The sequence below is a fragment of the Copidosoma floridanum genome, unplaced genomic scaffold (assembly GCF_036245765.1).
Source record: "Copidosoma floridanum isolate Cflo_tuat_1 unplaced genomic scaffold, Cflo_Japanese_pri ptg000030l, whole genome shotgun sequence".
Lineage (NCBI taxonomy): Eukaryota > Metazoa > Arthropoda > Insecta > Hymenoptera > Encyrtidae > Copidosoma > Copidosoma floridanum.
In genome coordinates, this window is record NW_028321907.1 from 13168633 (window position 1) to 13194242 (window position 25610).

At 36.6% G+C, this 25610-nt stretch overlaps 1 protein-coding gene across 3 annotated transcripts; it reads left to right on the forward strand.

Moving 5' to 3' along the window:
- The first annotated feature begins 1745 nt into the window (after positions 1 to 1745).
- LOC106643601 (insulin-like peptide 3) lies at positions 1746 to 25328 on the forward strand. Of its 3 annotated transcripts, none has more exons than XM_089596692.1 (3): positions 1746 to 1862; positions 22157 to 22364; positions 23071 to 25328. In XM_089596692.1, exons 2-3 carry the CDS (start codon positions 22157 to 22159, stop codon positions 23277 to 23279), a joined length of 417 nt encoding a protein of 138 aa, XP_089452818.1. In that variant the 5' UTR covers positions 1746 to 1862; the 3' UTR covers positions 23280 to 25328. The 3 variants fall into 3 exon arrangements, with proteins under 3 accessions (XP_089452818.1, XP_014214291.2, XP_089452817.1); XM_014358805.2 differs by lacking the exon at positions 1746 to 1862 and adding an exon at positions 14237 to 15510 and having other exon boundaries at positions 23077 to 25328; XM_089596691.1 differs by lacking the exon at positions 1746 to 1862 and adding an exon at positions 14258 to 15510.
- The last annotated feature ends 282 nt before the right edge of the window (positions 25329 to 25610 follow it).

The window sequence follows — 25610 nt, forward strand, 5'->3', positions numbered from 1 at the left end:
AGCCGTATACAGTAAATACTTTAAAAATTTACGACCATACAGTTAACGATACTATATTTTAGTGTCTAATGATAATTTAAGATTAAGGAGTTTTATTTGTTTCTTGTTTATATTTCAGCTTTAATGTTGCTCACCTTTTTAAAGAGATCTGTAAAAATTACTGATTGATCGAATCCATTCAAATTTAAAGGTTTTTTAGACAGATTTTCGTTAAGGAGTATACTTAAAGTTTAAAGGATTTGGAAGGATTAAATATATAAATGTTCATATTGTATATTATAAAGAAGTATTTTTAGTCAAAGTAAGAGGCTCTAAAATCTTATTTCGTAAATCATTGGCACCCCAAAACACCCGTACTCCTATTTTTCAATCATTTATAAAATCTCGATTATTTGAAAAACCTTTATTAGCTATTATGTTTGACTATAGCAACATCTAAAGATCAAGTATTGTTGTCAAAAGCTGTCATACCTCTCCACACTACTTTATTATTTGTCAAATGATACGCGATATAAAAAAAAAACAATTCGCAAATTCCTCGGTACATGGTCTAACAGTTGGAAAAGTGCGTAGTGTCACGTTTCCCATTTGACTAATAAAATTGCGGAAGAAAAGCACCGATTACCTCCATGAATATATTAAAATAGTAAATCACAACTTTATGACAAAGATTTGATCCCTCAATTTCTATAACTTACACGTATGCCTTTACACTCGTAAAGTTGATTTTCAAACACTGATTATTATAGTGCTAGTAGTATGAGGAAATTTTTTCTTTCAACCCAGCAATATTATACATTAAAACTTCAAAGCTTTACATTTTTTTAAAACAGTACAAATGGTATTATTGAAAAGTAACACCAAAAAATTGAGAAAAATCCAAAAAAATATTTTTTCGAATCATTTACTTTAAGTACACAGCTTTATTCAATACTTGATTACTTTTTGCCTTCGAGTACTTGGATAAAGAAAATTTCTACGGCATTTCTCGAATTTGTGTTATAGCTCAGTAACGAACCCCTGATTGATTGATACACAATGACGGAAGCCGTACTAAAAATAGTTGTTTCCCGGCACAAATTCGAATAAGTTGTAATAATTTAAAAAATATAAATCCAATACACTTTACGCATCAAGATTCCGCCCGCCCACTTAATGTCACAAACAGTAAGCGCAACGTATAACCACTTGTAAACATCCAGGAAGCGTAAGGACGCCCCCCTCCCCTTGCCGAAAATACAAATATGGGTTATAATATTCTCCTAAGAATAACAAAAAAAAAATCGATGATGATAAAAATAAGAATAAAAAGCAGGAAAGGACCACGAGGAAGTGTACGGACGCGTATAGACTATTATTAACGTAGCGCGCAGTTCTAGCGCGCCCTTCGCCTGTCTTTTTTCCTTTCTCTCGGCTTCGACGGAGCTCAACGATGAAAACAACGTGGTGTAAGCCGGTAGATAGATACGAGAGTGGCAGATTATTATAATACACAACCAGCACCACCTACACCGGAGGCCAGTGTATTAAGCAGCAATTAAAGGAGCTGACGTCCGCATTTGTGCTTAATGATCACGTCTCGGCTGCTCAGCATTATGTTAAACACTCCACGAGTACACTGACGAGGGGGCGGGGGTTGAAAAAGCCGGAGAAGTTGACAACAGCAGCAGCATCCCTACCGGCCGTGACTCAATCTTTTATAAAAGCTCGGCTTGTCCTCCACTTGGTCAGTGCCCGTGCTTCTCTCGTCATCATAACTTCATCACTGCGCTGAGTACCATCACCATCCACGATTATAATAATAAGAATAATAATAATCCTGCTACACCGAGAGCACCTGTACGATAGACACCAAGCACAGCGTGAGTTTTTCCTTTTTTTCCGTCTCTTACTTTCCGTATAGGCAAGTCTCGTCAAAAAACACATCAGTCTCTTTGTCTTGTGAATTCTCCCTTTGGTCGTTCGATTGGACAATTTGCAGGAAACTATACGAAGACATTATACGAATTATCATTCGGGAGCAGCTCAATTGTTCGAGTGGAAGTGTGCAAAGGGTCACATGGAGTTCGAACGATCGTTACTGCCATTCTACAATCCTCTGAATGAGCAAAAGTTAAAGCAGATGGAATAAAACCTTCTGAAACGCCGATAGTTTGTTTTTCAGAGTGCAAGTCGCACAGCGACTTTCTTATTGTTGTATTTACGTTTTAACTCCGTGAAAAACTTACCATATCACATACTTTATCAAGTTTTCCAGTTAAAAGTTTCGACTCTCGTATTATTCATAGGTGATCGTTTCGCACCTCGAACCTCGCGGCTATATTCATAGAAAGTTACGAGGAATCGTATGAATGGAAAATCGGCTTCTTGAAATGGAAAGAACTGCTTGGGGTTTACACGTCATCTTGTCTATATTATTACCTTGGGAGTTGAGATTTATAAATTTATATAAAGTAGGAAGCACCTTTACAAAAAGTTTTCAAAGCTCCATTGAATGTGCCATCGTCACTTCTTGCATAAAAGGCTTCACTAAAATCAAAGTTCCTAAAAGTCCTGAGTAAGTGTAGTTCTCGCGGTACATTGTGAACCCACAATTTTTAAGAAAATTAATGGTGTCCTATTTATTTTTCTCTTATTAAAGTGAATAATCATTTGATTAATACAATCAAATATGTTTTTGATAGTTCGTCAAAGAATAAACGTCACTAAAATACGTACAAATACACAAACGTACACTGTACATGAAGTATTACTTCAAAAATTTTGATACGATTTTCGTGTGGTTTGCAACGTTGTAAGCTACACAAGTAACTGCTTTTTGGTTAGATATGTATTCAGGCAGTTGATAACTTGCACGGCATATATTTATAGTATATAGTATATTCATGTGTGTGTTCCGAGCACCTTTAGTCAACTTTCCAATGTAATTCTAAAATTTCGTCGGCCTCATAGAAATCGATATGTATCAGAGGTTCCGTTATAATGTTATCTTAAAGATGCTTTGAAGGAAATTGAAAGTCTTTTACAATTGCATTTTGATACTTATACAGCTGGGGAACACCATCATACAAAATTAGAGATAAGGATTTCGAGATTAAGTAGTTTGAAAATTGAGTTTTGGACATAGGTAGACTATTATAGAGAGGAGAAAATATTTTATGTTCTGTTAAAAAAAGAAAAAAATACTTTTATGATAAATACATGAACCTTATCCAAGAAAGCTTGTACGATTCTAAACTATTTTAAACTATCAACAAAAACTACGGGCTAATGGATTTAATCAAGAGCTATCAAAGCAAATGAAAAAACCAGTACTCAAATAAATCTTACCCGTAGCATATTTTATAATGCGTGAACATTAGAGTGTCTGTTACTTTTGAAGTTGTACTTTTTCTCGGCTACCACTATCACGGCTACAAAATATTGATTGATCGATTCCATTAAAACTTGGAGATTTTTTAAACGAGTTTTCGTCAAGGAGTAAAATTTCAAATGATTTGGAAGGATTAAATATATCAATGATGATATTGTATATTATAAAGAAGTATTTTTAGTCAAAGTAAGAGGCTCTAAAATCTTATTTCGTAAATCATTGGCACCCCAAAACACCCGTACTCCTATTTTTCAATCATTTATGATATCTCGATTATTTGAAAAACCTTTATTAGCTATTATGTTTGACTATAGCAACATCTAAAGATCAAGTATTGTTGTCAAAAGCTGTCATACCTCTCCACACTACTTTATTATTTGTCAAATGATACGCGATATAAAAAAAAAACAATTCGCAAATTCCTCGGTACATGGTCTAACAGTTGGAAAAGTGCGTAGTGTCACGTTTCCCATTTGACTAATAAAATTGCGGAAGAAAAGCACCGATTACCTCCATGAATATATTAAAATAGTAACACGTATGTCGTTCTAAGCATAAGATTGGTTTTTAAATATTGCTTATTATAGTACTAGTAATATAAGGAAACTTTTTTTTGAACCCAACAAAATTATACTTTAAAACTTTACATTTTTTTAAAACAGTACAAATGGTATTATTGAAAAGTAACACCAAAAAACTGAGAAAGATTCATAAAAAACTATTTTTCATAAAATACATATATTCATAAAAATACTATAGCCTGGAAAAAAAAGAGAAAAAAAACCAACCAAATTACACCTCATTGACGTAACATTCGATTGCTTCGTACATAGTAAACTACGACGAATGTTTCCAAAGGGCCATTACCAATTAACCATTGGAGCCGTCCATTGTCTCGAAACCAATTGTTTCAAACTTCTCGAATGAAGGAAAAGCCAAGAGAGAGAGAGATAGAGAGAGAGGGAGACACCCACCACTTAACGAGCTCCCTATAAGCCGTTTGGCATTTGAAACCTGACCCACCATTGATTTCGAATAAATAATCCCTGCCGCACCGCGTAAAAGTTCGACTTTAGCCTACTTAGATGGAACATGTACCCGTACGGGTTCGAGAACGGAGCGAAATTTCATCCAGAAAGCGGCCAATCGATTATCGCGATGAACCGCGGCTACCTCTCTTCCTTCTCCCATGCGTCCATTACCGATAAGTCGCGCAAACTAATTGCAAGCTCGGAGCTTCATACTTACCTCGGTATATACATGTGCATGTACCTACTATATGTTGACCGAAAGAGTGATTGCGGTCTTGTACCTATTTCGAATGGGGGTGGTATGCATACAGGACTGTGCAAGAGGCAAGAAACGATGACGATTGAATAATGATGTGTGTACGTGTGTGTTTACGCAGACGAGACAGTAGCATCAGCAAAGTTTCCGCTGATACTGCTGATGCTGATGGGAGGTTTCGCTCGGTTTTGGTTACGTACACTTATTTACGAGGCACAAGAAGCAAGGGAGTACTCACTGCAATGTGTATATATATGGTTAACAATAGGAGCGAGTTCCACGAAGAACCTGTGCGAATTTTAACGCAGATAATGTTTTATTGGCGTGTTTACGTGAACAGCGCGAAACATCATCAGATAATGTGTGTACACTTTATGCACTTGTTAGTCGTTTCCTCTCATGCATTGAATTACGTGTATTTGCGAAATTCATTCAAATGCGTCACCGTGAAAGTTTCTTCGCTCGGGATATTTTCTGACTTTTACTTTCGTCGTAGTCGTTTGATCCAATATATGGTGGGCATTGCGCTTGACGGTCGATAGTTTCTCAGTTATCTCGATTTTATATGACGCTCCAAAGTTTTTTAATTTAAACGAAGTTGTGCCTGATAGTCCTCGTTGTACATGCACGTATACACGACTACATTTTATTAACAAAATATGATTAAAAAACAATGAGATTCACCACCATCTTGTATTGATATATTACGGCAGTACAAAAGAACATTGTATCGTTACATTATTCCGTGTCGAGTGTACGAGTTATTCTGCAACCAATACCCACTCCGGAGTTCTCGAAAGTTTTGGAATCGAGATTTTTGGAACACGAATAAATGTGCTATTAATAAGGTGCCATACACATGCATTTGATAAATAATTTTAGATTAAATTTTAATTTCTTGCCGTTTTTTGGGAGAAAATTTTAAACTTTTTTTTTTTAATTTGAGATGAAACAACATTTTAGACATGGATGCACGAGATTTCTTCATCCTGTGGATAGGAATTTTTAATTATATCAAACTAGTTGACACTTAAAAAAAAGCATTCGAAAAAACTTTAGTCCCGACGAACAAGAGCTGAGCTGTACAGTTGATAAATAAAATAAAAAAAAGTAGACACAGATGATTCAATGGCATCCAGTGAGTGGAAGTAAAGTTTATTTCGCATGTACCATGTACCCTCGAAGCGGCTGATACAACAAATCGTCACGGTTTGCCAACTTCTAATTTTTCCGATAACCCTGAAGCACTGGAGGGAAAAAAAGGGCAGACGGAAAAAGAAGTAGAGCCCGTGCAGGTATCCGGCAAGCGAACTCATTTGGAATGCGCCGTTAACTTGACAACGTTTGCGGCTCTCCCAAAAAAAGGCCTGCAGCCGTACAGCAAACCATTCGACCCACACCCCTCCGGCTCGTCTGTAGTTCCACATTTCCTATACATCCTCTCCGAGTGGATGGGACGTGAATACGTGCTCGTGGCAGCGTCAACCCACACTGTCTATCGTTGTCGTATTTTTTTTTTTTTTTTTTTTTTTTTTTATTTTTTACTTCAATTTTTTACAGTTTTTATACCGTTCCGCATTTTATCTGTGTATACTCCTCGTTTATTTTGTCTCTTCTTTCGGCTCTGAAAACTTTTTAATTCGACTATATTCGCCTCTGACTACCGCTGGCATGGAGCGCTGGGTTACATCAGTCCAATTTTCTGCCTCTTTTCTCTCTCTCTCTCTCTCTCTCTCGACAAAAGAGATATCATTTGTCTTTCACGCTGTGTTAAGGCCAATGTAACCTTTTTTTGTTATATTGTGTTTATTTTATTGCTATGTAACATTTCGAGGTGTAATTTCGATCAGCCTTTGGATTAAACTTGAGCAACTACTTCAGTAATTACACCGGGTAGAAAAACGCCAAGGATGCTGGTATTATGATTTTAATTTTCCGTTTGCATTTTTATGAAATGGAAAAAGGCTCGTTTTATAGATTGTGAAAAATTCACGAAGGCATGTTGATGAAACCGAGGAAATGGAAACGAAACTCTTTCAAAGGAAGTTCTCTTTTTTGGAAGTAGTTTTGAGAAAACTAAATTTTTTTTCTAACTGTAGGTTCCTAAATCAAACATTTTTCCCTATTTTTTCGTGGTTTGTTTTATTTTATTTTATTTTTTTTTTTTTTTAGAATTTGATTTCCGATGCGAAACCTTTGACACACGAATTGTTATTCGTTAGTTTCATAAAAAATTGAGAGTACACAGTGTTTTTTTCGGAACCGTGACAGAATTGTATTTTTTTAACGAAGCTTTTATAAACAGTTCGATGAATTTGATAACTCGACTGTTATTGGACACTGACGCGATGTTTCCTGAAAAAAAAAGAGTTCCGATAAGTCTAGAATATTTGAAGGAAAACTTTCATTAATTTTCGTTTCTGAAAAATCTGATACTTCGTTGATAATGTTAAAAAATTCACTCTTCTAATTCATAAAATATTATATCTCCCATTACGCCAGCACGTACTACTTCACATCTAAATATATCCTTCAGATCAAGCGAAAATTAAATGAAATTGTAGGTACATAGGGACAAACACAGTCATCAGTCGCCAACAAAAGTAGCTCAATGCGCTTTCTCGTGAGTACACTATACTTACGTCATTGCAATAATGTTGTGTATGTATAACACGCAGAGAGAAAGAGAGAGAAAAAGCATACATATATTTAAGGTCTACGAGACACAATCGCTGTATAGTATATACTTTTACGTCTCGAGATTGCTACTCTGTGTATACGCTTTGAAACATGTTATGTGCATGTTAAGTATAAGTAGAAAAGTTTCATTCAGTTCGTGTAAATATTGATTAAATGACAGTTTGGTTGATTGATCGTACATTAGAAATATCGTTTTATTGATCGAATTGAATACTGTCCCTCTCATAAATATTAGATTGTGTTGTGATTCGATATAACTACCTACTATACCGAGCTTGCAGTGACCAAGCATTTTTTATTATTCATGATTACATGTACCATTGAGATTTTTTTTTTTATGATACTTAAAACGACTAATTAAAATAAATTAAATAAATTAGATAATTTTTATCGTATATCCGTACAAGTAACAAATATTCAGGGCTTGAAGAAAATCATACCAATATAGCTGTCTCTCACATTTCGAGCGTTCATTTTTTCAATTTCCGACTGCATTTTTGTAAAAATATTATGCTCATAATGCACGAACAATATCCTCTTCCCACTTTCTTATTCGTTCAATGAAAATGAGAGATGAAAAAATACTTATAAGTATTAATTTGAAGGAATACCTCATTCGTTAAATACGTGTACACGTGCTCAATCGACCACCACGCGGCCCCGCGAATTCTGGTTGACTTATTTTGACCTAGAGTACAATTAAATAACGACTCATTGATTTTTAATTACATTTGCATGTCACAGAGTTTTTTTTTTTTTTTTTTTTGGGGAGCTAATGAGAACATTCTTTCAATTGATTGTTAAAACGAGTTAAAATCGACCAACAGCTAAATAAAGTACAGATACCTAATAAAATTTACGCTGATTGTATTAGGCAGATCTAGATACCGTGAGTACCTTGTTTCAAAAACAGTTGTTTCTTGTTTTTATTTGAATCGAGTTTGAAAACAAGTGAATATACATGCACGCGGAAGTGACAGCGAGAGAAAAAGGGTCAGGAGAGAAGCGCACAGAGGGACGCGAGCTTTTTAATTCAATCGCCAACGAGCGGCGAGGAAGAAAGACTGAGCGATGCATCACAATAGAAACGTACGGCGTTTGTAAGCCCGTCTATAAATAGACGCGAAAAGAGGCCAGTGGTATTTTTATTATCGTTTTTTTCATTACTATTATTTTTTTTTGTTTCCCAACCATAATACATCAATTTTAAGGTTTGGGTTTGAAGCGCTGTAAATTATGTGCTTCCGATGATGTTTTTTGAGCTAAGAGTAGTTTCACGCTCGAGCCAGGCAAAACTTTGCTCTCCCCGAGGACAGCTACCTAAATCATGCCGCTACGGCGTGACAACCTGATTAAGAGTACAGTCGAGACTTTAATTTCGCGCGTAAGAGACGAGATGTGAGATGAGCGATAAATTTCGCGGTGGACGTGTCAGCAAAAGGTTTTACGGATATTATACCTACTGTGCCCGGCTGGTCGAGTTTTACGAGCGCGTGTGCGCGTTGCGGGCACATAAAAAAAAAAAAAAAAAAAAAAAAAAAAAAAAAGAAAAGAAAAAAAGTACTACCCGCACTTTACTACAGCTCTATGTAAAATTACCTTATCTGGATTTATGGGAACTCTATCGCGCTTCGATCTTCGAGCTCGGATGTTTGCAAAATGTTTGCAGCTCAAGTTTATTCAGGTGGCTGTCACAGTTTTTATGCTTTTTGTCCACCAGCGTCCGATACTTGGGTACAATCGATACACATCAGCTGCATGGGGATGGATAGGTACTTTTTTTAAATACTTTGTGTTGCAACCTTTTTTTTCTAAAAAAATTTCCAATGACAAAAATGCGTGGTATGTTGATAAGGAATGAAATTTAGGTAAAAAAATTGTCAGAGTTATTGAAAATACTAATAGAGGCTACAATCTCTAGCAATATTCTGTCAAGTATTGTGTATTGTGTCACAAGTATTGAAAGAAAAAAAAAATAATAATGAAAAAACAATACTTGTCTGTCCATTATCATGAAAGTACATTGTTTGACCGATCGATGGTTCGAATTCTATCAATAATCAATAACCATCGTATTTAAAAAATTCACGGCCTACACGTGCCAGCAGCCAGGCTTCACCGATCGCGGAAATTTTCAATGAACTCGGTGCGAAATTACTCTGGCGTGGTTCGAAAATCGAAAAACTCCGGCTGATAAATTGACGCTTCGACACGGTCGACAACAACAACGACAACGACTCGCGAACTTCTGATGAATCCTGTTTTTCCACCATCCGAGAGCAAAGCGCACAAAGCCACGGGGGACTCGATAACACACGAAAAGTTCTCTCCTCCCGGAGCTTTATTTACCTCGACCTAATGCAAAGTGGAGCCACGAAAACATTGGAAAAACAGAACCGCATCGACAAACATCGACAACAGCAACAACAATAACAACACAATGCAAATATCCCATCGATCCCCATAAGGCCTCGTAAACATATTATTACCTTCCGTCCCCTGGCCGCCCTGACCCGAGAGATCAAAGCATCGCAGGGTATCCGTGGCGGGGAACGGCGGCCAGAGTGCAAAGAACGCATTCGCCCGGTGATAAATCATTTCAGCACCTCGAGTGCGTGTGCCTATGCGTGTAAACAGGCGTGTCGTGCGCGCTGCTGGCTCAGCTTAAGTTCGCTTCGAACCGAGGGAAAAAATCCTCCCGAGAACGGGAAGGAAGGATGCTAAGTAGCTCGCGTGGAAACTAAGAGGGGGGGGGAGAAAAATAAGAGAAGATAACAAGACCTACGTATATATAGGTAAAGCAGCTTACAAGTTGTACGGCCGATTGCACCGATTTGCGGTGACGCGCCGATGTACGTACTAATATGTATATCTTTGTCGCGTCGTCGTCGCTTAGGCGGCTAATTATTTGCGACAGTCGTTATATATGGAGCAACGAAGAGCACCGCGGTACAGCTGGGACCGACAGAGGCTCTTAAAACGCCACGGCGTCAGCGGCGTCTCTTATGAGTATACGTATCGTATCGTATGTGTATACATATATGCAAAGGAAATTACGTCGACGCCATCGGAGGTGCAAGCTCGACTTGTGTGTCGTACACGTTGTACCTATATGTATATACACATGGGTGTTCCGACGTAAAGGCGCCTTGATCGTCGTCGAGGGGATCAGATGCGATGTTGCATGTATATATACTGTGTGCAGATTCACGTGGAAGATGAGTGCACGCGTAAAAGCTCGCGGCTGCAGATGCGTTGCGTATATACGTGTAGAGCACACGTACAACATGTATACAAAATGGCAATGAGAGAGCGAGTATAAGATCCTCTTGGCAGCATTAAATTATTAATATTAAAGACCGACTCGTAAGGGCCTAATGAAATTGGGACACTATTTTCCTTCCCTGTCGCTCTCGCGTTTTCATCTTTGAGATGCTTGTACGGATGCAGCGTCGGAGATCAAAGGAAGGAGGGTGGATTGGGGCTATAGTTGTGTTAGAACAGTTTGAAAAAAACAAAAAAAAAAACAAAAAAAAAAACAATTTTGTACTAGTACGTTGCAGCCTCTACTTGCGTTAGACCTATACCTACTGTACACGAGGTTGATAAATTAGGCTAAGTGGTCAGCGGAAAATAAAATCGGTCGATCGATCAATTTGTTTAATTATTGATGCCTCGCGATGGGCTTCGATTTGACATGGCAAACTTTTTTGTTTTATGAGGCATTCAAGCTAGGCAGGGATTTCAAGATTTTCATAGAAATTGTTATTATTTCGTGGGCCTTTGAGAAAATTGGTAACAACCACTAAAAATGTTATTTGCTTTATTATTAATTGCTGGTGTTGTACGTGTGGATAATCGATGCAAAACATGTTAACCGATAAACAAATAAATAATAAATAAAAATCAATTGGCCGGTCCACGAGAGCAAGAGACACAGGGTACAGCAAAGATGTAAAAGTTGTGCGGCGCGTCGTTGATGCATTACGTACAAATGTGCCAATACAAAGTCGCGCCAAACGACGGAAAAGTGCAATGAATCTTGGCGACTCGCGCTCTGTTATGCTCCGCGTATTGTGCATGTGTACATTTGTACGTCTGCAAGTACAGAAGATCTACCGTCAACCACAATTGATTTGTTTATCGTTGAACCAGCGAAAAAAGACGCGGTTTCTCTGTTTCTTTCTCTTTTAATTGAGAATCCATTCGTCAGCGGGGCCATTGCATGGTTGAATTTACGCTTAAATACTTTATGCGATTACGAGACTGTACGATCAACGAGCAAGATTGAATAAATAAACGATTTGTAATTGTGACTGGAGACTCGTGCTTTTGCTCTCTTTCTCTCTTGGATGATTTACAGCAGTTTAAGACGTTCTCTGTGCCGAACCGAGGCGCCAACGTACACATGTGTTAAGATCCATAAGTTTTTATTGGTTTCCGGTATTTTTTCATTTTTTTAAGCATACCAATTGTACCAAAGTTCCTTACAGTATTTTTGTCATTTCAAATTGGTTTCATAACATTTACGTCTGTTTGTTTACATGGAAGGGGGAAAACAAAAACCTTTGTAATTGATATATGCGTTGTATTTGATAAAAAAATCTATAAAAATATCATGAAAATGGCTTCATGGCCCATTACTGGAGGAATCGTTTGTAACAAGGAGGTATATGTATACAGAGGTGCTGACGATCATGCATAGGTAGAGATGATATACACGTGCGTGTAAGGGTGTGTACGTAACAACGACCTAGTAACGGCTTAACGAGCCGAGTAGGCACGCGGGCGCTCGATTAAACGAAGCAATGGATGGTCGAGCCGAGCTTACACGTGGTCAATATTTTACAATCTCTCTCTTTGTCTCTGACTAGCCCACTGGTCGATTTCGAATATTCGATTAATTCTTAAATTGAAAAAAAATGTACCCTTTGGATGTTTGATCTTAATTTTTAGGGGCTCCGTTAAAAAAAATGTTGCCGGCTTTATGCTTGTAGTGAGGATGAAAAATTTGCTGGTGTCATATGCATTCGTACAATGAATACTTGGAGAATAGCTCAAGATAAACTTTTTGTTTCCACGTCATTCGTTCAACTGTTGGAGAAATGTAAATAGGAGATTCAAAGGTGTTCCCGAGAAGGAGATACTTACGAGAAATGTATCAAAAACATGGAGCGAAAGAGAATCATTGACGGGTAAAGTAAATAGGAGACAGTGCACACAGAATAATGGAAGACAAAAAGAGCAATAATTAACGAAACGACTATTGTACATTGAGCTCAAGGCAGAAAGAGAAAGAGAGAGACAAAAAAGTTGAGATACCTAAAGAAAAGAGAATAATTAATGCTGTTGGTCGATACTTGATGAAGATTCATGTTTATAACAAGTAAAGTACACTGGATTTAGTGGTTGATAATAACAGCTGTTTCGGTACACAGTACCTTCTTCAGACGGTTATCGAATTCCATTTCAAGATTAGTTGGAACAATTTCAAGAAGAGTTGGAATTTGATAGGAATGTGTTTTATTTGTTAGAAAAAAAGAGAGGTAAATAAATATTAAAATCCAAAGCCGGCGGCGATCGATCTACAGTTCCAGTTTCTGTTTGCGAGGTACATGTCTTCCATTGTATAACTTATGTATATGTGTGCGCTAATGGACGCCTTCGGTTTAATTAAACTCAATCATGCTTTTTTAGAATTTTTATATTCCTCATTCACTTTGCTCTTTTTTGCAATAACGGATGCTAATCAATCGCCACCAATTGCTTCGATCCGTTGACCAACAGCCCGATAGCAAACTGTTTGTTGTCATTTGATGTCTTGTTCGAAAAAAACTAGATTAAATGCGAGAAAAAAATCACGAGTTAACTTTTTTTATCTCCGTACGATTGCCTATGCCCTTGTTATTTTATGTCATGCAAATCAAATTTTATCAAATCAGAACTTTGAGTTTTCGTATGTGCCAAAAAAAACTAACAAGGAGATGGAAAGCTCGAGAAATCTTCCACGTGGACCACCAAACCGTGCTGAACTTGGTAACCAACCTCCATTTTGGGCCTAAACACACGAGTCTTGTATTTCAGTGCTCTTGATAAAGGAATCAATTACAAACAAAAACCTGACCTTATTTCGCTTTTATTGCTAATATACACCGCAAGTCGAAAAAAACTACCATATTTATATAAAAGCCTTCACTGCCTACATAATTATATTATTTTTCCAACTTTCAAGGAGTCATAAATATTAATCACCAAAAAAACATGCGTGACATCAAAAACATCAATTTCCATTTTCTGCATATACACATATGTAATTATCGAAGCCACCGAGATTTACAACAGCTCATTTGGCCGAATGAGCAATTAAGAATGGAAAGCTAACAAATGATTTTAATACGAATGACGATGCCCAGTTGCAGAACCCGATCGACTGCCATCCCCGAATTTTCAACGCCAGAAGATCCAAAGGGCAAAATAACATTGTTCAAACTCAAATTCAGCTTCACCAACCGGAATGCCAAACAAACAACGGGCACCGAGCGTACACGAACAAAAAATCCAAGGAGCCATTTTCCATATCCCGTGAAAACAATCGTCCAATCCCAGCCGTACAGGCCAAACTATGTATTTCCCTCTCTCTGTTATATAGCCCTCGGATCTCCTATTTCCACCATCAACAACACATCTCCCGTCCTCTCTATCTCCGTCTCTCTAAAACGCTTGTTATTATTTGAGAGATGCTCCACGTTAGGGCGGTAGCGCAGTTTCTCTTCTTCTTCTTCTTTTTCTTCCTCCTACCCGTACTCTCTGCTGCTGGACGGCCGGCAGCATTTAGGGGGACAAAAGAGAAAGAGAGAGAGAGAGTGCGTGTCGGGGCCGTATATGTAAGCGAACTCTGCTTGCGCCTGTGGCCGCAGTTCGAGGTGATTCTGGCCTGGCTGAGGATCTTGCACCTTTTTCACGAGCACTCTCTGCTACCAACCGACACTAAGATCGCCTGCGACCCGATACGACACGTCCCACAGTGCGCGGGGCCTTCTCGATCGTCTCACCCTCTCCCTACCACTCACACGGCTCTCTCTCGAATTTTCTCCGTTTTTCAACACCTCGGCTACCAAGGCTCTCGAATCTTGAGATAAGCAGTGCATAGTTCGCGCGTTGCTGTCACGCGTAACTTCCCCCCGGTAAACAGAAATCGAGGCACAAGTAAAATTATCGAGGAACAGCGAGTAGTTCAAGTGGCAAACCGACCACGAGGATAGAAGCGAAGGGTGTGAGGCAAAACGGCTAGAGTCCCGGAGCGAAGGGAGCAAAAGTGGAAAAACAAAAAGTGAGAGCAAAGTGGGAAAACAGTATTTTACACGAGGAAGGTCGAGGTTGCTGTTGTCGCTGAGAAAAGAGGGAGGAAAAACTCGCGCACCAGGTAATAGACTTACCCACGCTTTGGACTGTAGAGCCGAGTATTTGTTCAGGAAGTAAAAGAAGCGAAAGAGAAGGAGAGTTGGGGATAACATCAGGTAAAAGTGCATCCATCGGCTACGGTTGATCTTCGGACAGAAGTATACCGATCATCGAGCGTGAAAGAACCAAGATAGCAAACGCAGCATTCAATGAAAAGGGAAGAAACCGAGGAGAAAACGAAAAAGAGGTCCAGAAGGAACAACAACAACAACAACAACAACAACAACGGCCTGTTGCAGTAAAACACCTATCCCGCCTCCCTTGACCCTCCCTTTGTGATATTTTCCAAGCGATACAATCGCCGATTTCCCTTCTCTTTCCCCTGCCTGCGAGCACATATATTATTGCTGAACTATAATTGCCTTCGGATTTTTCATCTCAGCGGCTTCTTTTCGCTTAATTTTTCCTCTGGCGACCCATTGTCTTTCTCCCCCTGACTCTTCAAACTTCTCCCCACCGTTACCTTCTCCATCTTTTCCTCTTTCCTCAAGCTTCGAAGCTGGGATCGTGCGGCATTTCAAAAACTTCCACTGATACGTTGGAGCCGAAGGACCTTTTCCACCAAAGAGTTCGAGCGCAAGCTGGACTCGGTACTCTGCCGCGAGAAGAGCGAAAAAGGATTTTTTGGTACATTACGCACGCGTATTTAGCAGTACACTCTTCACTCGGATCTCATTTGAGGGTGCCCAGTAAGTTGTTTTGTTTTGTTGTTTTCTATTAACACCTCTGTTTGTCTCGACACTTTCTACACATTGGATAATTTTTATAGCCCTCGTTCATGCAATTGGCTCGGGAAATTTTACGTAGATCGATCTTGTGAGTCACTGATATTCGAAAGTAAAATCCGTCCCGCGTTCCTTAAGTTTTATTTCGTACGTACTTTTTATAGCCGTCATCCGGGCGGCTTGAACAACAACATTCGGATCAGAGAAAATGTATGGCCCACAAGGCAATCTGGTCTAGAAAACCCAACGTGCTACTGTATACGACTGCACCCTGTATGGTGTTACAAATATTCGTCACAAGTTAGGCCATTCCTCGATTTGGCTCTGAAATACTGTACTCTATACTGTACTCTGTAATATCACAGATTTACGGTCGACATAACTTAAACACGGCTCATCTGATTTCATTTATTCGAGACATTTTTTTGTTTTGTGAAATTCGTTTGAAAATAATAAGAGTTTTGAAAAAAGGCATATTTTTACCACCGATTTCAAGCAATAGGAAAAATGAAAAAAAAATTACGAAATGCGCCTGGTTCTTGATCAACATTAGTTGGAAAAATTCCGATATCCAACTGATTACACTTCCATGTACAAACACAAACAAATATGTAATTAAGTCAACGAAAGAGAACATATTTGTAACATGTTATCTCGCCCACTTGTTATTCAGTCCATTATCACCATATCTGCAGGTGGGAACAGATATTAAACGACGTGCATTTCACTAACGAAAATTTTTTAGCCGGTTCTTGGTTTTCTTCCAAGTTATAACACCAAAGATATTTGTTCGAGATCACCAAAGATAACCAAATAATTTGTAACATAAAATTCATAAAAGTAAATTTTTTGACGTAACAGTACAGCACTCACCTAGGACGGAAAAATAAAGAAAGTCTCAGATCACAGGCATTAGACAAAAATGTGTTCTGAGACTTTCTTTGTTTCTTGTCGTGGGTTGTATGCAGTTTTCCTTTAACGGAGCCGGAGAAAAGTTCCTTCTTTTGGCATAGTATAGAGAAAACAAGGTTTGTAAAATAATGTTGATCAAAAAAAAAATTACATATTAGTAGTAAAACTACACAATTCATGATACAAGTAATTAATTCACTTATAAGCTCATTCATCACAACAGTATTCCATGTGATGAATCACAATGCTACAGAAAAGTGAATGTATACTCGAATCATTTTACTAGCTTGAAAAAAAAAAAAAAAAAAAAAAAAAAAAAATACTAAAAAATAAACAGTAAAAACAAAAATATAAAAAGGCAACTTTCACAGAAGGCAAATTTTCAAAACGGGTCTGAGTCAATTATGGGTACAATGGGCCAAAAGGTTGAGGAGAAAGAGAAGATAAAGATCGGCTCTGGAGCGTGTATATTTACATGTACACTCCGTGAATAGCGTTGCGCACGACATCCCACGCAAACAAATGCAAGCCGGCTATTTATAGACTTGGCGCTTCTCTCCCTTTCCCTCCCCCCTAACCGCAGAGATATTTGTACACAGTACATGTATAGTCATAACGCTATGTCCGCGATCATTTTCCAACTGATTCACACTCCCAAGAATGCAAGAAAAAATGAAAAAAAAAAAAAAAAACAGAAAAGAAAAAGGGGCGCCTACTCCGTGTAAGCTTGTTGTCCTGTATGCAACAACAGCAGCCTCAAGCCTACAGGAAAAGATAAGGAGAGCGCACGCTTGGTAAAAAGGGGAATGCAAAGGAAAGACTGCGTGACAACGTGCGTGGGTATCCTAAGTATAAGGTGTGCGCGTATGGCGCCTCTGCTCTCTCTTTCTCTTGAGGCTTTATTTTTGGAGTACGAGCGACGAGCGCCCCGTAAAACTACCTATAAATGGAATGCCGGTTCTTTATTACATATTTTCCTTTTTTACATAAAAAAAAGCGTAGGTGGTTACGATTGCGGTTCGGGCGCATGTATGCGTATTATGTCTCACAACATCTGATTGAGCACAAAGTGTGTATCCTTTGCCGTTTGCACCCGAAAAAAATGTATTTTAAACATGATTAAGAGACATGTGTATGAGACTAACGCTAGAATTAATTTGTCTGGACATTAATTTGATAAACTGAATTTAATGTATTTAAAGTAACTTGCACGATTTTTTAATTCTTGTTCGTATTTTTATCGAAAATAATATTGGGTACAGGGTAATTGACAGTAACATACAAATGTTACCTTTAACCAACAGAAATTATTCCACCAAAGTGTTTCAAAAACAAATTCATCTTATAAACTACAATTAAAAATCTTATATCATTATTTCTCTTCAAACTTTTTCCTCTATAATAAGATGTGAACTTGACGAATACCAATGTTATGTCCGTAAACAAAGCTTTAAACTTATGGATTTTAGCATTTAAGATTATTTCGATTAACTGTTTATCATCAAGGTGGTATCAATCATGTAGCATATAAATTGTTTTGGTCCGAATGTCTCGCGTTGGGTGCAACTTAAACAAAACTATACGGGATTAAATAAGCTTAATTTTAAATTATTCACTCATTGCAAAGATACATAACATGTACCATGTGACATATGGCACGTTGAAGCATCAGCAAGTACATTGATCAAACTTGACTGTACGAAAAAAATCTAACATTAGCTCTTGTTATTAAAGTAGATAAAAATATCTAAAGTTAGTATACATCTTCACCATGTTCCAGTTACTCCATCCAAAAATAAGATCTTATACGATATAGATGGAACAATGATGATAGCTATTACATATCACAAGCCCGAGGAACGTAATGAAGACCTATACTAAGAGAAATGTTAATTAAAACATGTTCGTTCTGCAAGATCTTCCTTTATTTCATCATGAAAGTTGTCGATATACGTCAAAAATATTTGTTATGTATAAATAAATTATTTATTTCATCTTCAATTACACTTTTTATAACAGGAAGAAATTTACATATTGTCTGGTTTAAAGTATAAAAAGTTAGGTACATTACGAAAAAATCTTGGAATATACTAGGGATTTTGTAGTGTTACGTTAGATAATATATTAAATTGAAAATCAAAAAGGCCCATGCAGTATACGTCATATTATTAAGCAGAATAAGGGTACGTGATGACTATATAGTAAAATATTATATTACTTATAGCAAAAAATTCACATAAATAATTATTTCAAAATACTTACAAGTCATGTGTATTATACTGTAACTATGAGCAAGTCGTTGGAGGAGGCAAAGCAAAGCGCTCTTATGTATTGTATTTTTGTCATTATTTGATCATGTATAATGTGATTTAAATCTATTAATTTCTGGTGAAAACAAAAAAAAAAAAATTTCTTTCCATTGTTTTACTCCTCGCATTGAGATACTTTGAAGCAAGCTGACATACCGCGAAATAGAAGCTTCAATTTGTGTTCTGATTGTGTTTTTTAATAATAGTATAGAAATGGTTTATCTTTGTGCTAAAAAAAAAGGGAATCAATTAGCTCTCTGAATCAGTCTGGGAATTTGAAATCGTAACATACCTTATACTTTTTGATTTGTTGACTTAATATCTAATACAATATTTTATAATAATATAATTGTTTGGGATAGATAGTGTGACAGTGATAAATCGGCATAAATCGTCTGTGAGTTCATTTCGAAAATGAATGTTTGTGGTAAGGCTAAACAAAAAATTTTAAAATCAAGTGAAAAAATTAACTGCTATATAAATAAATGTTAACTGATAATTAGAGGTTTCTCACTAATGAAAGTATAGAGATAATCCAGCTAGTGAATAATCCAAATGATTCTCCTCTGTAGCACAGGACCAAATTTTCCCCTTCTTAGGGACAAGGCCAATCTTCTTTCCTCCATTGGAGGGGACGAGATGAGCCGCTGTTAAGCACACACTATTTTTCAAACCCCACGACTATAAATGAGCATTGCTCATTATCCAGCAAAACCCAATGATGTTTGCTAATTTTTTGAATCGAGCCGACGGTAGATTATAATGTTTTCTTTTACCGCGGTGTTTGTCCTTTTCTATTAGTTGCAAAGTCGAGTATGGGTGTCTATGCCCGCTTCCCCTAATCTTAACGATGTGGTTTGCCAGCTTATATTTTTATTACCCGTTCTTAAGCCCTTTTTCAAAAAGATTTGAATCTACGAAGGCCCAGAGACGAGCACGTACTATATGATCATCTGTTTACGTCTTTGGGAATACTCTGCGGGGAAAAGGGCCGTAAAAGAGGATGCACCGATTGCTTTGTGGCCCGCTGTGCGCCGCTCGGGAAGGAAAGTGTTCAGGTGCACATCCGACGCGTGCGGACACTAATCGGGGCGGCTTTTTCTATGGGCTTGAGTCTTCACAAACATGTTTTCCAGATATACTATACTATCGATTTGGAAAAAAAAAAACTTTTTCTTTTATGGGACTTTAATATTTCCTTAAGTAACTTACGAATACATAAAACAGCTAAGCATGAAGATATCGACTGTTGCGCTGCCATTGATGACCAGATCAAATTTTATTGTGATCTGGCTTGCTGTAACAAATATATTCATTGGTATCTTATTAACAAATAATCTAAACGTAGTACATGGTGATAGCTTCAAAATTAAAAAATTATAAACATAATATACCGGCTTTTTTATCACTGTGTTAGTGATGAGGGTGCTTTATAGGGATCTAACCACCATCAAAAAATAATTTTCATCTTATTCTAAAAATTTTCTACAAGTTTGACGTACAATCAGTAAGATAGTGTTGCCTTTTTTTCTGATCACTCTCTAGAAGCTCTTCAGTTTAAAACTATTTCAGGTATACCGTAATATAAGACCTGTGACTTTGTGGGTAAACATCGTAATTTTGTGCAGTACCAGCTCCAGTCTGGAATTTCACAAAATACGATAACTAACCGAAATTATGTGATTGTATTGAGCATTTTTCTCGCAAACTTTTCAACGTAGTATAGCATTAATTTCACTGGGATCAATTGTTCTGATGAACATATATTATGTACACATCGTATACGAAGGACGCTTGGTACAGCAAAACCGAAAAGTCGAGGGTAATAAATAATGTCGATGCACGTGTGTTTGTCGTTACGCCTTTTCTTTATCGGAATTCGCCGGAATTCGCCTCCCGCGACGGTGCGTGATTTGTCGCTCGAGGAAAGAAACTTTTTCCAACACATAGTTTCCTTTCGGCGTCTTTTCTTCCTCTCTCTCTCTCTCTCTCTCTCTCTCTCTCTCATTTCGAGTAACTCACTACTCTGCTTGTTTTCGTATCTCGATCCGTACCAATGGACCACAATCTTTGAAATTTATGACCGTTCAATAATTGGAAAAATGTTTTTTTTTTCAGTTGAGATGTGTTTAATTTTTAATTGCACCATGTATATCTATGCAAAGTGTTGTACAACAATCAAAACATCTGAAAGCTCTATAAGTTATTTAATAAAAAAAAAAACTCTAAACAGAAATCTCTTGGAATTGGCAAGGAATTTAATTTTCATCACATATCTTTTATTGAGCTTACGTTTCAGCCTACAAATGATTGCACTGTCCATTTAAAGGAAATAAAAGCGATCGGAGCCAAGGAATTGGCGTCGATTATGTTCGCCAATAGTTGTTGTTGTTTCGCCAATGGAGCCATTCGATTTTCACGGGCCAGAATTGAGTCGTTTGGATACGTCCTCCGATAACGATATCACAAATGTACATGTATATATATACATACACAGCGTTGAAGGAAAGGCTTTCATTTCCGCGTGAAATCCGTTTATCTGTGCAACAACGCCGAGAGAGCGCATTGACTCTCGTGTTCAGAGGAAACATGTATAGGGTATAGCATGAATACTGTATGTGAGTATACATGTACAATAGCACACTAGAGCGCGGAATAAGCTTTGGAAATCGGGAGCGGGGAAATTGTCCGTACATAGTCGGAAACGTAACTAGCAATCGCCAGATCGTTCGCTACGATGCCTCCTGGTGCAGTTCACTCAACAGATAGCTAGAATTAAAAGGAAAGACATACCTGTACCACACAATGGTGTAGATACATGCTAGAGAGACACGCACGGTATTGGGACACATTGCATGTATTACCATAGATTTTTCGAAATTTTTAATAAATCACGGGATGGAGAGGAAAAAAAAATTGAAACCATCGCATTTGATCTGACTACATTTTTTTGATCTGATTACATTTTTCACTCTTATGAAGCATAAGCCGAAGCTTGTTTTAAGTAGGTAATTTAAGTCGCTCTTCGGGCGGATAATCTAACTTAACAATAAACTATTTCAAAATTACACCGAAAATAGTTGAACTCTCATATAATTTATTTTTTTCGTTCTGTAACATTTTTTGTACCCTGATGGCACGGCACGTTCACCTCTTTCTGTGCATGATAGTAGCGCAAAAGTATAACTAGTCCACGTAGCAGTCTAGAAGTTCCACTTCGAAATTGACAACAGTTCGAATTGAAGAAATTTCAAGAAAAAGTGACAAAATCACGGCGTTTCCCTGCAGCACTCATACATCCTAATCATGAAATTAATAATAACAATGCATCGCAATACGTCGTAATGTGCAATAATAGCACCACTTGTGTCTCTTTCTGTGTGTTGCAGATGTCGTCCCAAGTATTCAAAATCCTCGCCATCGTAGTGATCGTTGCACTACTGATGAAGCAAACGATGTGCCGACCAGACGCATACCTGTCTTACAAAGACAAGCGGCTCGGGGCTGACAAGTACTGCGGTCACAAGATCCCTGATACTTTGTCGGTCGTCTGCAATGGCGCTTACAACGGCATGTTCAAGAAGGACGGTAACCAAGGTACGTTTTGCAGGATGGCAATTTTTCTCCTCACCCCCCGTTTCTTTTTGCCAGCTCCCTTATCTTGTTACGCGTGCAGCCAACTATAGTCTGGAGTCGTTCCTTTGTATTTATCTTTCTTCCTACAAATTGAACCATTTTTTCTCGCGAGCACTCAAATTGAGTTCCTTGTTTTGTTGCTGCCTCTCGAAGCTCTGGCGAGTCGAACTATGGATAAATATTTAATATTTATTTATTCATATTTGTCAACGATTCCGTACAATTAATTTCTTCTATGCACGGGCTTGTCAAATTTTTTCAAAGCATTGTGAGCTATTTCTTTGCTTTCTCAAACTTCAAGTTTAACTTTCAAAAAATTTTATTGAGAATTTTTAATTTAATAGCTGTTAAGCTAATTTAAAAAAAAATTAATAACAAGTGACTTGTTACACCTAACCAAAAGAGCGAAAGAATCAAGGTATGAAAAATTAGACTTTAAAAGCTCCCCGCGATCTTACATGACAATACCAAAAGAGAAATATGGGTAATCTCAACAGGAAATCCGAAACGTTTCAACTATTTTCAGTAAAAAAAAAAAAAAAAAAAAATCCAAAGACCGTTCTTGAAATTTGCACTTACTTTGTCGTGATATTCTTACAGTGACATTTCATTAAAAGAAAAAAAAGATACACATTATCTAATGGAATATCTTTCTTATTTGACAAAGTTCCAGCGGGTTCAGACGACTATCAGTACTACGACGACGGCATGCCCTTCCGACGACGAAACGATGCCACCAACCTACTGGCCCGGCTCGCATACCGCCGGAGTCGTCGTCAGGATCAGTCAAACGGCATTTACAACGAGTGCTGTCTGAAACCTTGCACGATTGACGAGCTGCTCAGCTACTGTGCGGACAGTCCCTCCAAAAAATAGGCACTTCACATTGATCATCAGATATTTTATTATAGTTATTATTATTATTATTATTATTATTATTATTATTATTACTTTTTTTACTATTATTTTTCTCATTATTATTATTATTATTATTATTATTACTATACGAATACTGTTTAATGCGAAGTGCAATGGATAACACAATGTAAATGTTATCACACATCAATTTTAATGTACATGCATGGCATTCATTTACTTTAAGATCTCTTTACTTTAATAATATCATGACGTACAAGTTTAAGTGAAAAATTTCTGGGAACACGTTTTAATTTTGTCTTTCAGATGAACTTTAAGGATTGGATCTGAAATTTTTGTTCTATCATTTAAAAATTTTTTTTTACATACAACTTGATTTTAATAGCGCATGTTCATATTCAAAACAGTTTTAATCGTATCAATCAATCGATCCCGTAACAATTTACGACATCAAAAATTTTTCGACGTATCCAAGAATAATATTCAGCAAGTCACTTCAATGAAATTTCGCAATAAAGATTTCAAATTGAAATTTAATCTTAATAATTCTTCTCATCACCCTTTGTTCGAAATAAGCTATTGGTGATAGCGTTGATTGGAGTAGAATGATTTAATGAAAAGCGTATTAATTTTACTTGTGATTGACGGTTGTTTACCTACTTTTTCGACTTTAATTGAATTTGTTTAGCCAAAAATTCGTCGAAATGGAAGTAAAATCAATATTTCGTTGTTGATTTTATTTCGACGAGCTTAAAAAAAAGGAGTGTACACATATACGAAGAAAATTGATATGAAATAACTACTATCACAAATGTATGTTTCTATTTTTTTTAATCACAAAAAAATGTTTCAAATAAACATAACATGGTACGTGAAAAAAGCTGTAGATCAAGATAAGAAAATTTTCATGAATTTATTAGCTTTTAGCTATTATATTTTAATACTATATAGCTGTATTTTCATATTTTGTATAAATCATTAAAGAATGTTTCAGAAAATCATAATATAGTTCGTAAAAAAAGCAGTAGATCATGAAAGGAAAATTTACATGAGTCTATTAGCTTTTAGCTCACGTACATATATTACATTTATGTAACATTAGTTTTTAATGCAGCAGCTTTTTTGTATTTTTTAATTTTTTAATTTTTAATGGAATGGGCAGAAATAAACAATAATCCTTATTTTTTGTATCATTATGTAAACAAGAATAATCTAGTAGAATACGAGTGGATCAATGCATTCACGTACATTACTTATTATCATAAGACATATAAAAAAATACACAGTCACAATATGCATTTTTTTGCGTGATTTGCAAAAAGAAAAAAGGCAAAGCAATGCTTTTAGTGATTTTTAAATTGAATTCCATGATTATTTCTTGTATTAACATTACAGTATATTAGTGTAGCAAAATTGAAAATAAATTTATTGCACACAAACAAGTGGTTTAGGCTTAGAGTTAATTAAGTATGTATGTGAGCTCGTTTTCTTTCCCAGAGGCTGTGACAAGATAAAAACGTAATTGAATGTAATGTTTAACGAATAAAAAAGAAGCAAAAAAAGAAATATGAAAAAAAAAGTTAACAAATGTGTATCGTAAATTTATGCAAATAATATTTTCAACACATCTTTGTTTTACAGGCATTTAAATACGTTCTAGTTTTCGTTTATTTTAAAAGCAAGGCGTAAAAGATGTTTTTACTTTGATGTGAGTTAAATAAGATATTATAAAATTGATAAAATTGAGTTAAATTAGAAAAATACCTTAAACACTTTAGCTCAATCAATTTTTGCACAATCAAGATTGATTTTGTGTAAACTTTTTTGTTGATTTCTCATCACCAACACAAGAGTGGACACTTTTGTCCCACAATTTTTTTCAAATCCACCATACACATAATTATCTTATTCACGTAAAACTTACGTTTTCGGCACGATAAATGTGTTTAGCGCTGTCACGTTTATTACCACACTTTTTTTTACTCGTAATCACCTGAATGTACTATGACAGTTAAATTGTTACATTATCTCTTCTTGTAAGTAAAGGAAATAAATATAATCAAAAATAAATAAAAAAATTCTTATTAAATACTTCCGCATATTTTTCCAACCATCATAAAAAAATTGTCTTAATGTACCTACAATAAAGGGTTGAAACTTGAGGTAAGTTATATTGTATTTTCACCGTAGCCAAATTTGTGTGCATAATTTTAGTATAATCGGATACACGTAAAAGTTAAAAAATTAGATGGTAATGTTTCACCCACTCTACATGGATAAAAACTTATGAAATAAATTAGGGAAGATATTTCTTTCACTTGTCAAAGAAGT